This window comes from Myxine glutinosa, chromosome 9 (genome assembly GCF_964187855.1).
Source record: "Myxine glutinosa chromosome 9, kmMyxGlut1.1, whole genome shotgun sequence".
In the NCBI taxonomy this organism is placed as follows: domain Eukaryota; kingdom Metazoa; phylum Chordata; class Myxini; order Myxiniformes; family Myxinidae; genus Myxine; species Myxine glutinosa.
Genome location: NC_136269.1, coordinates 139,100,963 through 139,113,876, shown reverse-complemented (window position 1 = coordinate 139,113,876; position 12,914 = coordinate 139,100,963). Strand labels below are relative to the sequence as shown.

Below are 12,914 nucleotides of genomic sequence, written 5' to 3'. Positions count from 1 at the left end.
GTCAACCCCCCCTGGCGTTAATTCAGCGATCGACCGGGATTCGAACCCAGGATCCTAGCATCCTAAGCCGGCACCCTAGCCGCTAGCCCAACACCAGGGTTCTTGAAATGTAGCAGGAAGACAAGGACAAATGGAAAAGAGAAAATTAAGGGGATAAAAAAAGGATAAAAAGAGGACATCTAAATGAAAATTAATACTCAGAGAGAGAGAGAGAGAGACGGGATAAGTGGCCACGTGGCTAGTAGACTCGAGAGGAGAGTAGAACAATGTAGCAGGAAGACAAGGACAAATGGAAAAGAGAAAATTAAGGGGATAAAAAGAGGACATCTAAATGAAAATCAATACTCAGAGAGAGAGAGAGTAAGCCTGGTGTTGGCTTAGCAGTTAGGGTGCCGGCTTGGGATCCTAGGATCCTGGGTTCGAATCCCGGTCGATCGCTGAATTAACGCCAGGGGGGTTGACTCAGCCTGTCATCCTTCTGAGGTCGGAAAATTGAGTACCAGCTTGCTGGGATGAATGATCACAGTGTGTACCCTGATTTAGAATACGTACACTGTATCCCTGCGCATCGTAAGAGGCGACCAAGAGTTGGCGTCAGGAAGGGCATCCGGCTATAAAAACATTGCCTTAAACAGGGAACCATGATTGTCATGGGGCCCGCAAGGCTAACCCCCGCTCTCGCGGGGAAAATGGCCTTAAAACGATCATTCACTCAGAGAGAGACAGAGAGAGAGAGAAGATAAGTGATAAGTGGATAGGTGGCTAGTATACTCGCGAGGAGAGTAGAAGGACAATGTAGCAGTACGACGAGGTAGATTCAATGAAAAATTAATTACAAGGACACTAAAAGAAGGAATTGAAGCTTTTGCAATGATACATCCCACCACAGTATGGTATTACGAGTGTCGTTTAAATGAATGTCGGTGATCACAGGAAAGTGCCATGAAAAGCTGTTGAAGGACCTTGAAGATGGATTGTGATGCATCAAACGCAACAGATAAACTACTATGACAGCATCACAAACAGATTTACAGGTTAAAATTGCCGAAGGTGTGGGAATAAAGATCAGAATATGATCATCAACAGAGGAAGTAATTGTGAAGAAATGAGTGCAAGCGAAATAAACTGTTGAGCAAAAGGCAGTCACTTTTGCTGAAAACTTTGGTTTTTGTGCCTCCATTGGAGTAACGTGTCGAAAGATCGGAATTGCTTACTTTTCCCAAAAATCCATTCTGGGTCCCAACACCACAATCATTGAACATGCACGTTGTGTACAAATAATTACTAGTGGCAACCTTGAGGATGCGTGGTGCGTGTGCGGGGAAAACCTTCACAGCATCGGGAATACAAATGTTTCATGAAGCAGATCAGACCATGCAGACCGGTTAGGGTAACAAGGTGGTCAGATGATGCTCTCCAGTGTCTGACATATTTCTGGTTGCTGCTAACACTGGTGCAACGGTAAATGAATAAGAGCGCGTCTCGCTTTCCATTCCGATATGTTAAAGCTGTGCTGACGGGAAATGACTCGGAGCACAAACACATCATAAAAAAGAAAAACAAAGTGACAGAGATGCATCCAAGTGACAAAACCAGGCATTCATTCTCAGTGCATTAACAAGCCCTAACCCAACCCTTTGTGAGTCTGCAGTTTATATCCTGAACGGGGCGACTGACTTCTCCACCCTCGTATCACCACCTTGAGCGGAGCTGGTCGAGCAATTCATCGCATCTGGTTTCTTTATTGTAAGGATTCATGATGGAGGCAACAGTGCGACTCGTTTCAGCGCAAGTACTTCTCGGCAGTTGTTCACGTGTCGTTTTCTTTCATCCTCTCGGTTTTCCTTTTCTTAAGTTCCCACTTCTCTTACTAATTGACACCAAGCTCACGGTTGTCCTCCATGAACCGTACAAAACGTTGGCTCAGTCCAACTTCGGGATTGATCAATGCTTTGTCAACTATGGTCTTATCATCCTCACTTCTCCCACTACCTGCCACGACCACAGTTCCCACAGATTCTTCCACCTGTTCTTGTGCCCCATTTGTCGGTGACGCCGTAGAACTTGATTCAGCCAAGGCAGCTCCCCGATCGGGTTCTCCTACCCTCGTCCCGGTCACAGCCACCGATTCGGCAGCAAGCCGACCTAGTAAAGCAGCCGGTGCCAGTGAGGCCTTGTTGTCAATCACACTGAGCCCGGCCGCTAATCCCACGTACGTAGGGCCACCGGTGTTCGAGGAAAGGCTCATAGGAACCGCGCCAAATGCTCCATTCTGAATGACAGAGATCTCCTTGGGCTTAAGTGCCAAACCACTCTGTGCGAGTACAGCCGCATACTGACTCCAAAAGCTGGTGTCGTGCACGGTGATTGGTGTTGTGCTTGAAATGGTTGGAGCAAGCGGAGCCCTGACAGGTAATTCTTTTCCGAATAGGTGAGGAAACTTGGAGGCCTCCGGGCTCAGAAAGGCAATGGCAGCTGGCGTATCGATGGTGAGACGTCGGCCACGCCGTTGTGGTGCATTGTTCCACATGTGTGTGCCCATATGGACCTGCGATGCACACGCGTGACACTGAAGAGAATGCCATTTTCAGCACATACACATTTACACTTAACTTTTGTTTAACATTATTTCAACAAAACCTTACACTTGAGCACAATGAGGTATAAAGAAGGATATGGGTTAGCTTAGACTTGAAATCTGCAGGGAATGGGAAGAGGGTGAGAGGTGTCCGTTTATGCTTATCAAACCACACTGGTAGTCACAGCAATATGCATACCCTACAAGGAACTTCAACGAAAGAGGAGGCCAGTAGGCCCATCAAGCTTGTTTGCCCGTGCTCTGCCCTTTTTAAGTGCTGGGCATCAAGCAAGGATTGGCAAGTACCATTTTAAAAGTCTTTCCTATGACTCAGCCGAGGTCGGTTTCGAACCGCCAACCTCCCAGATTCAGATCGGACGCGCTAACCCGACTGGGCCTGGTTACAACAACAACAACTTTTGAAGATGTCTCTGCAAGCCATCCCATGAAATTGTTGCCATTCAAGAACCATATGTCCTGGGAATAGAAACTCACAATGGAGTTGATTAACTAACAACTCATTCACTTTCTATTCATTCATTTGTTCAGTTGCTTCACTATGGGGGTCATCTGCTGAATGTTCTAAGCATGCCGCCACCAAACCGCTTGCTCACAGGTTCTCTTCTCAACACAATCTACTGTCAAAATTTAATGAAAACTACCATCCGATGCAGATGACACACACCACCATCTCTTATCTTCCCCCATCCAAAACCTTGATCTTTTCTACCCCTGTTAATTCACCCCAGATCCACTTTTTTGAAATACCGACTTCTTTCCTGAAAGACCTAGCAGTGTCCATGTGTTTTTTTTAAACTCTCCCACCCCCCCCCCCCCTTTCCTATGCCTCCTCACCCCAAGCCCTCTCCCTCCCACAGATCTCCCGATGTCCCTGTTCTCTACTGTTGTACTTGTGTACTTCCCTATTTCTCCCCATCTTGTCTCCCGCTGCCTTTATTATATGTTTTATGTGTCCGTTTATGGGTTTTTTGTCATTAATGTTAGCTCTTACATCTTGTATACATATATATATATATATATATATATATATATATATATATATATATATATATATATATATATATATATACACACACACACACACACATATATATATATATATATATATATATATATATATATATATATATATATATATATATATATAATATATATATATACGTATATATATATATATATATATTTATATATATATATATATATATATATATATATATATATATATATATATATATATATATATATATAAATAAAGAAAGAAAAAGAAAAAAAGATGTGCCATGTAGCACACTTCTAAAACTACCATCAATTTGTCTGGTCTACTTTTACTCCTTTGTGCAAATTGAAGATCCTAGTCTTGGGCCAGGTGCCCTCATGAAAACTCTGTACGTGTCTCATCTAAGAGTGAGAGTTTACCTTTGGTACCACCTTGCTTTATCAAGTCCATTTTTTGATGTATAATCGATGCAGTGTGGTTTATGCGGCTGAAAATTGCACCCAAGAGCAGGTAGCACTCAGAGGTGAGCACACTACTTTGATCCTCATTGTCCTGCATCTGTGTAAATATATCCAATACTATAGTAGGTTTGCTGATACTAGTTTGGTAAACCTAACAACCCTTTCCGAAGTTAGTGTTCACAAGAAAAGCCTCTATTACAAGAGACATATATATTTTATGCGATCTATCACAACATCTTTCTTATTCCTCTTCTTCTTTAATGGCCTCAATTATTCCCAAATTATTGTGGGGTTGACCGGGGGACGCTTGACCCAGGTCTTTCAAGAAACGGCTGGCCAGGCCTGACGTTCGACTAAGGTTAGGGCAGGAATTTTAAATTTGGTCATGGTGCTGGCGGTAGCTCAACTACCGTTTGCAAAGAACACCGTGGTATCTGAACGTCCACCAACGAATTGCCAGCAGATGGGTGAGACGCCTGTTTAACCCTTGGATGCAGTGATTGGGCCTCGGAGGCCCACAAGGTTTTTTTTGTTGCAAAAACTATGCTGTACAATTTTTCTTTGGAATGAGGCTCATTTTCACCGACTTTCATGTTGTTACACAAAATTCAGTGACATAAATAAAATAAAATTTCATTCAGGCTCGTGGGAAAATCTTCATTCTCCACTTATAACCCGAAAATCTGACACAAATGCAGGCCTGGGGCCTTCGAGGCCCCGCATTAATGTTGTTGTACTACAATGTTATATCATTATTTTCTTGATATGAGCCTCATTATATGCTCCTATAACTTGGTTACAAATAATTCAGTGACAAAAATATGAAAATTTCATTTGGGTTAGTGGGAACATTCGTGGGGCCTCCGAGGCCCAATGGCTGCATTGGTGTAGGATTTTTGACAGTTGTGGACATATACATTCGAAATAAAAGGATCAGTGAATCATATTTTTGAGCAAACACTCCTCCATGAGCCTCAACCTTTTAGAGAAAAAAAAGTTGAAAAACCAAGAACAACATTTTTTTTTTCCAAAAAAAAAAAAATATTCGTTACTTGTATGGGATTCTTCCAAATAATAGGATCAATGATGCACATTTTTGGAGCAAATACACATCCATGAGCATCGACTTGGATTGAAAAAGGATATGAAAGAAAAAAATCTATAAATTTTTTTTTTTAAACATTACACGAATACATCCGTTGGGCCTCTGAGGCCCAATGGCTGCATTTATGTAGGATTTTTGACGCCTGCATCTAAGGGTTAACATCCATCCGATGGACTGCAGATGCACAGCTTATAGTCAGACCAACATTTGAACCCAGGGTAGACGGCTTAGAGGAGACTGTACATACCTCTATGCCATCCTAACCCTAACCCTAACCCTAACAACCCTATCACAAAATATATATTATTAGATAATATGACAAAGACCTTATTATTGCTTCAGTGCTTGCCAACCTTAAGGTTCCCTTTTGTGGTGAAAGCACGGCCACAGATGCTGCACCCAAAGGGCTTTTCACCAGTATGAGTGCGCTCATGAATCTGCAATGCGCTCGATGAAGAAAACGGCTTTCCACAGGTGAGGCAAAGGTGTTGCTTGGCAGTACGCCGAGCTGGCGCTACAGGTGGGGTGGTGCTAGCTATGGCCGTGATGACATTTGTCGGAAGGTTCTGAATGTGCCGTGGAGCATCGTTCTGGTTCTCCTGCATTTCGCTGGTTATTCGAGTGGTGGCGTTGTCAGGCACAGAGAACGCCTGCGTGGAATTGAGCTTGAAACCTTAAAAAAAGAAAAAGAAGATGCAAATGGCAGCAGGAAGCTAAATGCAGATAGGTAGGTTGGCATCGCAAGATAGCTTATTTTCAATTTAAAATAAGATGTCCAAATTAACATAATCAATTATAGTCAAAGTCGAGATCAATTTTATCTTGAATTTTCATACCCATCAAATTTGTCACATACTAACAACCAATCACAGATATAATGACATGGAATATAATATGTACTTCACCAACAATGCACACACCTGCATCTCTTCCAATCAGGTTCTCCCCATTGCCTTCATTTGGAAATACAGACTTGTAAAAAGTTCCTGGAATGAAACCGATCCCACTTTCACTCATGGAACCCGGTGAGCACTGCCGATTGCTCCCTGGCCTCCCTGGAATGTTCTCGTATTGGTTGGGAGAGGGTTCCTGCCGGCGATCACTCCAATGGTCCAAGGGTGATGACGGAAGCAGGGACGTGGCTGAACCAGAGCTGCACGGGCTCTCTGAGAGGCGAGAGGCTTCGCAGAGTCCGTCACCTTCCTGCTGTTTGGCGCTGCACTCCGCCAGCCTGGCATCGCATTGCAGTGGAGACGGCATCATTTGAGGCGAAGGCTCCTTTGGAGGGGACTGCGGAGGTTTTGAAGTGTGAATGGCAAAAGATAACCTTCCACTCTCCGAAACAATGGAAACTGGTTCTGACTCAAACTCGTTGCAGAGTATCCCTTCGGTTTCCATAGTTACGGGAGCTGAAATCTTACCCATCACATGCATCCGCACATGATGCTGGAGCAGCAGGGCATTCGAGAAACCTTTCTGGCAAATTGGGCATGAGGCAAGAGGTCCAAACGTTTCTGGTTTGGCGCGGTGGACATCGTAGTGCGTTTTCAGGTTACCTTTGGTAGTGAAAGCACGGCCACAAACCTTGCAAAGGTATGGCCGTTCACCTGTATGCATGCGATGGTGCATACGCAGCGCGTTTGGGCAGCTGAGTACTCGTTGGCACACGGTACACTGGCTACCCTCGCCACCCATTTTCTGGTTAATCGTCTCCACAAGCCTCTGCAACTTGGATGTTTCAGAAGGTCCGCTGCTTCCAATGCTATTCCCATTTTTTCCAACACTTTCCGAATCCTTTTCCAAGAAACCGTCAGTACCGATAAATGGGAATCGAGACCGGGTCACATCACTTTCTTCAGCGCAGCTGAAGGACAGGCGGCATATTGAATCGACTGAGGCAGTAGATGGTGCACGACTTGAGGCAGCTTCTTCATCTACAAATGACAAAGCACCGACATTGTCCGCTTCTCTAAGAGCAGCAGGCTGCTGTGTTATTGTTGGAAATGACAGTGCGGGTGCCATCTGCAGAGCATTAGGACTGCCTTGGTTGGTCTCTTCAGTTGAATTGGAAGCAACGACAGAGGGCGAAGCAGCAGGAGTCGTCGTCTCACTCTTGGATACAAATCCAAAGCTGGAACAACCTTTATTAGACTGGCTGTGACCAGGAATGTCACGGAAAGTAAGCAATGATGGAATAGGGCTGAAAGCTGGAGGTTTGCAGTCATCTAGCCATGATGAGGCTGTTGAAAGTGTGGTTGAAGTGGTGTCAGAAGCTGATGTTTCTGGCATGATTGACATTCCATATGGAATTCCAGAGCTTGTTGGGATGTGATCAAGGTGTTCAGGAACAGGGAAAGGGTTCATTTGTATGTATGGGTATCGGTCTTTGTGCCTGTGAAAGTGGACCTTCAGGTTCCCTTTGGTGGAAAACCTGTTTCCACAAATGTTGCATTTGAAGGGCCTTTCACCTGTATGTGAGCGCAGGTGAATCTGTAAGGCACTGTCACTACCAAACACCTTGGAACAGAAGCGACACTTGTGCTTAAAGAAGCCATCTTCTGTACCACATTTGCTCTCTGGTCGTGATATTGCAGCTTTCATTTTTGTCCCTGGTTTCCCCAGTGGACTTTGCACCATGGCCACAGCTGCCATGCTGGTCAATGGGTTGGGAAATGTGGAGTCGGAAGGCTGCAGTGACTGAGGAATCCTTGACCCAAATAGAAAGTTTGGCGTAACACCAATAAGCCCTGTGCTTTGGCCTTGTTCCTTTGTCGAAGAAAAGCCGCATGGAGGACTTGTTGACTGAGGCAACATATTTCCATTATTATCCGCTACCGTACTATCTTCACGATCTGTAACATTTGGTATCCCGGCTGCCAAGTGATCAGGGCCATCTGTAGCTTGGCATGTATCCTTGCTACTGTCTGCTGTGGACATTGACAGTTCATCCTTCATTGGTCCAAGATGGCTGATGAGAGTTGTTGAATGGTTATTTACCCGTTTTCCCTCCACGCTCTCTGCTAATTGCCCAGTCTCTGTGCCGGGAGTGTGTGCAAGCAGTGATGTTTCGGTCTGCAAAGGCCCAAATATGGCGGCTGGAGCGAGGAGGGTTAATTGGTTACGGAGCTGCTCGAGAAGCTGAAGCTGCTGCAGCTGCTGATATTGCAAGGCTGACAGCTGTTCGAGAATGAGAGGGAAGCCTGAAACAGCCCTGTCAACATTCCTGCCGTCTTCTGCAGTTCGTGTTACCTGTGCCATAGCCACTTTAGTCCCTTGTAAAACCTCAAGGGTGACTTCATTTCCTGTTTGCTGTTTCACAGATTCTGTGTCCAATTCCATATCTTTTGGCCCTTCTTCTTCTTCTCCTTCATATACAGTCATATCCATTCTCTCAAAGCTTGGTTCCGTTCTGTTGCAAGAAGTATCCTCCACTTCCAGGCTTGTTCCATCGCCAGGACTATTTGGCCTGGAGTGGGCTTGTGCTCCGGGTGAGGCCGGGTCTTCCGGCATTATTAGCACCCGTTGCTGTGTCTGTGAGCATCCCACCTGGTGGCGCAGCAGCGACTGGGAACTAGGAAACTCGGCACAGCACAGGATGCAGATACATGGTGCAGGTACGCAAGGAGGTTCATCCTGAAAGATACCTGCGGAGGGGAATGAAAGTTAGTGAGGATGAAATGCAAGTGTTATGCCAATAGTATATAAACTAGAACGACACTCATCGACGTCATGACGTTGACCGATATGCCTCCACCCACATTATTACATCATTATACTTACTTGTACCAAGTTTGATTTAAATCCGTTCAGCTGTTCTAAAGTATCACATATTTACAAGGCATTACCTCTGACCTTTGACCTCTTGACCCCAAAATTTAATCAGTTAATGTTTACCTCATTATTACATACCTGTATCAAGTTTGATTTAAATCCCTTCAGCTGTTCTCAAGTTATCACATTTTTACCTGACATGACCTCTGACCTTTGACTTCTTGACTCCAAAATCTAATCAGTTCATATTTGCATCATATAGACTATTACTTGTACCAAGTTTGTTCAGAATCCCATCACTGGTTCACGAGTTGGTGCGGCAACATCATATTTATTTAACATAACCTCTGACCTTTGACCCCAATATCTAATCAGTTTATCTTTTCATCATTATACATACTTGTACTAAGTTTGACTAAGATTCCTTCAGCCATTCTTAAGTTATCACGGTAATGGAATAATTGTAACTTAAAATGACCTCTGATCTTTGACCTCTTCACCCCAAAATCTAATCAGTTTATCTTTGCATCATAATATATAATTATACCAAGTTTGGTGAAAATCCCATGAGTGGTTCACAAGTTAGTTTAGTAACAGAATTTTTACCTGATGGGACATTTGACCTTTGACCTCTTGACCCCAAAATAGAATCAGTTAATCTTTACATCATTATGCATACCTGTACCAAGTTTGACTAAGATCCCTTCAGCCATTCTCAAGTTATCGTGGTAATGAAAACCTATCATGGACGGACGGACAGCCGGACGGACAACCTGAAAACATAATGCCTCCTGCGACTTTGTCGGCGGAGGCATAAAAAGAGGCTGTTAAAAACATTACATACACTAACACTTCCACTAACTTGCCACTGAAGTTATTATATATATATATAATATAATATATGAGCCTGGTGTTGGCTTAGCAGTTAGGGTGCCAGCATGGGATCCTAGGATCCTGGGTTCGAATCCTGGCTTCATCACCAAATTAACACCAGTGGGGTTGACTCAGCCTGTCATCCTTCTGAGGTCGGCAAATTGAGTACCAGTTCACTCGTAATTCCCCGTGTGTCACAAGAGGCAACTAACAGGGTTGGCAGCAGGAAAACATTGCTTCAAAAAGTGGACCACGGTGCCCAAAAAGAAAACATTGCTTCAAAAAGTGGACCACGGTGCCCAAAAAGAGCAAACCCCCACTCTGCAGGGAAAAATGGCCTCTAAAGGTGGTTCATTTTTTTTTTTTCAGTGCTCCATCTCCTATCTGGTCTCGCTCCTGCTGCCCTCTGGCCCGCAGCTTCCCCACTGTGTTACACATATTCATTGTGTACCCCATTCGTTCTTCTATCCTCTCCAATAGTTCATTATTCATTCCACTTTTATACCAATGGAATCACCTTCTTGTGTCTGCACCGTCTTACTCTTCTCTCCACGGCCTGAAGACTGCAACCGATCACCATCTCATTCCGTCACCCTTGAGGGTCTCTTTTACCCGGCTCGCTGCCAGTAGCTCTGCTTTTTGATACTGATGATGTTTGCCCGTCTGTGCATTGTATACCTGCACCCTTCTACCCCGATGTCGGTATGTGAGCTCTTCCATAAGCCTTGACCTACACATTTTTTTTTTTTGTATACAAGATCAAGGCTCGTGTAAGAGCTAACATTGATCACAAAAAGACAAACTGACACATAAAACATAAGCTAAAGGGAGCGGGAGACAAGATTGGGAGAGAGAGGGAAGCACACAAGTACAACAGTAGAGAACAGGGACATCGGGAGATCTGTGGGAGGGAGAGGGCTTGAGTGGAGGAGGCATGGAAAGGGGGGTGGGGGGGTGGGGAAGAGGTATAAAACACATAGACACTACTAGGACTTCCAGGAAAGAAGTCGGAATTTCAAAAAAGTGGATCTGGGGTGAATTATCAGGAGTAGAAAAGTTCAAGGTTTTTAATGGGGGAAGATAAGAGAAAAGTAAGAAGTAATAAAAAGTAAGAAGGAAATTAATCCAAACAGGTTCCCAGAAATCTGCCAACAGGATCCCATCGTAATATGCATCACGTTTTGCAATTGGTGATGTTGATGTATTAGCAGAATGCAGTCATCTCAAAGTTGACGTACAACGTAAGGCCCCAAAACCATGAACGTAAGGCCCCAAAACCATGAACGACGTAGCGACCTGTTCATTCCATTTGGAAACCTCTTCCATCCCTCTCCGATCCCCAAACTATCTATATTATAATAGGCTAGGGTGATTCTGTCTGTCTGTCACCATCCGTTTAGACAGTAGCTCCACCCATTCTGGGAGAGGCTTCATGTAAACAAATATCCACCATTTTATTAACTCGAATAGCTTTGAGGCCTGTTTAGTTAGGCCCGTGCTGTCTTTCTCTCTCTCACAGGTTTATTTCAACTCTAATTCGATATATCATTTCATTTTTAACAGTCGCTAACATAGTTTTAGACTCTGTTGAAAAAAAAAAAACGGGAAGAGAATCCCATGAAAGTTTCCATTTATAGAACGAAATGATTTCTCAAAGGCCTGTAAAATAAAGCCCATTCATTGAGTCACCCTCACGATTTTATCTCGAAGTCACCATCTGATTTAATTTTTATCGATGGTTTTGGACTCGGTGTCAGAAATAATTGAGAACATTCACGCACACACGGGAAAATGCAGAGATATATTTTTTTAAATCGTGGCACTAAAGCGCGGCGTTACGCGCGCTGCTTGCGAGCAAGGAGGAAGCGGACAAGCGGTAACTTATAAGCGTCTTTATTTCAGGAGCTCACTGTAACACTGGCGCGCTCCGGGCTGCGCGCCCGGTGTATATCATGAGGCCACGCCTACCCCTCGGGTGTGGCCACCGCCCACTTGGTGCGCGGAATGATGTCACCACGCCAGTGGGCTTTTGTGTCCGCCACACGCGCCCCCCCAGAATTCCCGCGCACCTGGAGGGCCAGTTTGCGGGGCAGACGAATGACCCGGCTGAAGCGCCCCCTGGCGATCGGCGGCGTCCGGGGTGCAGGGATGCCAGGTGGGATGCCCCTGGCTGCCCCTGGGATGGGTGCAGGACCGGGGGGCGGCGTGGCGGCGGGGCTGGGCGGTGCCGGGGGTCCGCCCGCAGGGGGGCGGCCCCGACGTGGGGGTCGGGCCACTGGCGGTGGATGGTCCACGTCGAGGTGGGCCGGCTTGAGGCGGTCCACCGAAACGCGGTCAGGAGTACCGCCGATGTCCAGGGTGAAGTGCTTCACCCCGGTCTCCAGCACGTGGAAAGGCCCGTCGTACGGGGGCCGCAGTGGTGTCCGGTGGGCATCGTGGCGGACGAAGACGTACTCCGCCGTGCGAAGCTCCGGGGCGACGTGCGTCGGTGGGTGCCCGTGGCATGCCGTTGGCACCGGGGCGAACCTCTGGGCGGTCTCTTGCAGAGCGGAGCGCTGCTGTGCCGCGGACCATGGTGCCGTGGAGTCGGGGAGGAACTCGCCCGGCACCCGCAGCGGTTGCCCGAAGACCAACTCTGCCGCGGATGCGCGCAGGTCCTCCTTGGGCGCCGTCCGGAGGCCCAGCAGGACCCAGGGGAGCCTGTCGACCCAGCCGCCGTCGCGGAGGGTGGCCCGGAGCGCGGCCTTCAATGAGCGGTGAAATCGCTCACACAGGCCGTTAGCCTGGGGGTGGTAGGCCGTGGTTCGGTGCAGCCGGACCCCGAGCCCGTGCGCGACCGCCCCCCAGAGCTCCGAGGTGAACTGGGGGCCGCGGTTGGACGAGATGTCTGAGGGGGCGCCGAACCGGGCGACCCAGGTGGCGATGAAAGCCTGCGCGACATCGGCCGCCGTTGTCGACGCCAAGGGCACGGCCTCCGGCCACCGGGTGGTGCGGTCCACCATGGTGAGGACGTAGGTGAAACCCCGCGAGGGGGGCAGAGGTCCCACCAGGTCCACGTGGACGTGGTCAAACCGGCGTTCCGGCACCGTGAACGGGGCCAACGGGGCC

The 12,914-nt window shown here is 46.7% G+C and overlaps 1 protein-coding gene across 1 annotated transcript; it reads right to left on the bottom strand.

The window, feature by feature from the left end:
* Positions 1-1,870: 1,870 nt before the first annotated feature.
* On the bottom strand, positions 1,871-8,672 carry LOC137435679 (sal-like protein 1). Its single transcript, XM_068129627.2, has 4 exons — positions 7,249-8,672; positions 6,083-6,924; positions 5,516-5,835; positions 1,871-2,548 (listed from the first exon to the last, which is right to left on the bottom strand). The coding sequence occupies exons 1-4, from the start codon at positions 8,670-8,672 to the stop codon at positions 1,871-1,873; spliced, it is 3,264 nt and encodes a 1,087-aa protein (XP_067985728.2).
* Between the last annotated feature and the right edge of the window lie 4,242 nt (positions 8,673-12,914).

Bases quoted from the DNA above. Each gene is read 5' to 3' on its own strand.
- LOC137435679 (XM_068129627.2), bottom strand. From the start codon at position 8,672: ATGCCGGAAGACCCGGCCTCACCCGGAGCACAAGCCCACTCCAGGCCA. The intron at 5,836-6,082 runs GTGTGTGCATTG...TCTTTTTTTAAG, and splicing joins CCTGATTGGAAGAGATGCAG to GTTTCAAGCTCAATTCCACG. The intron at 2,549-5,515 runs GTTGGCAAGCAC...TGTGCATCGCAG, and splicing joins CCACAAAAGGGAACCTTAAG to GTCCATATGGGCACACACAT.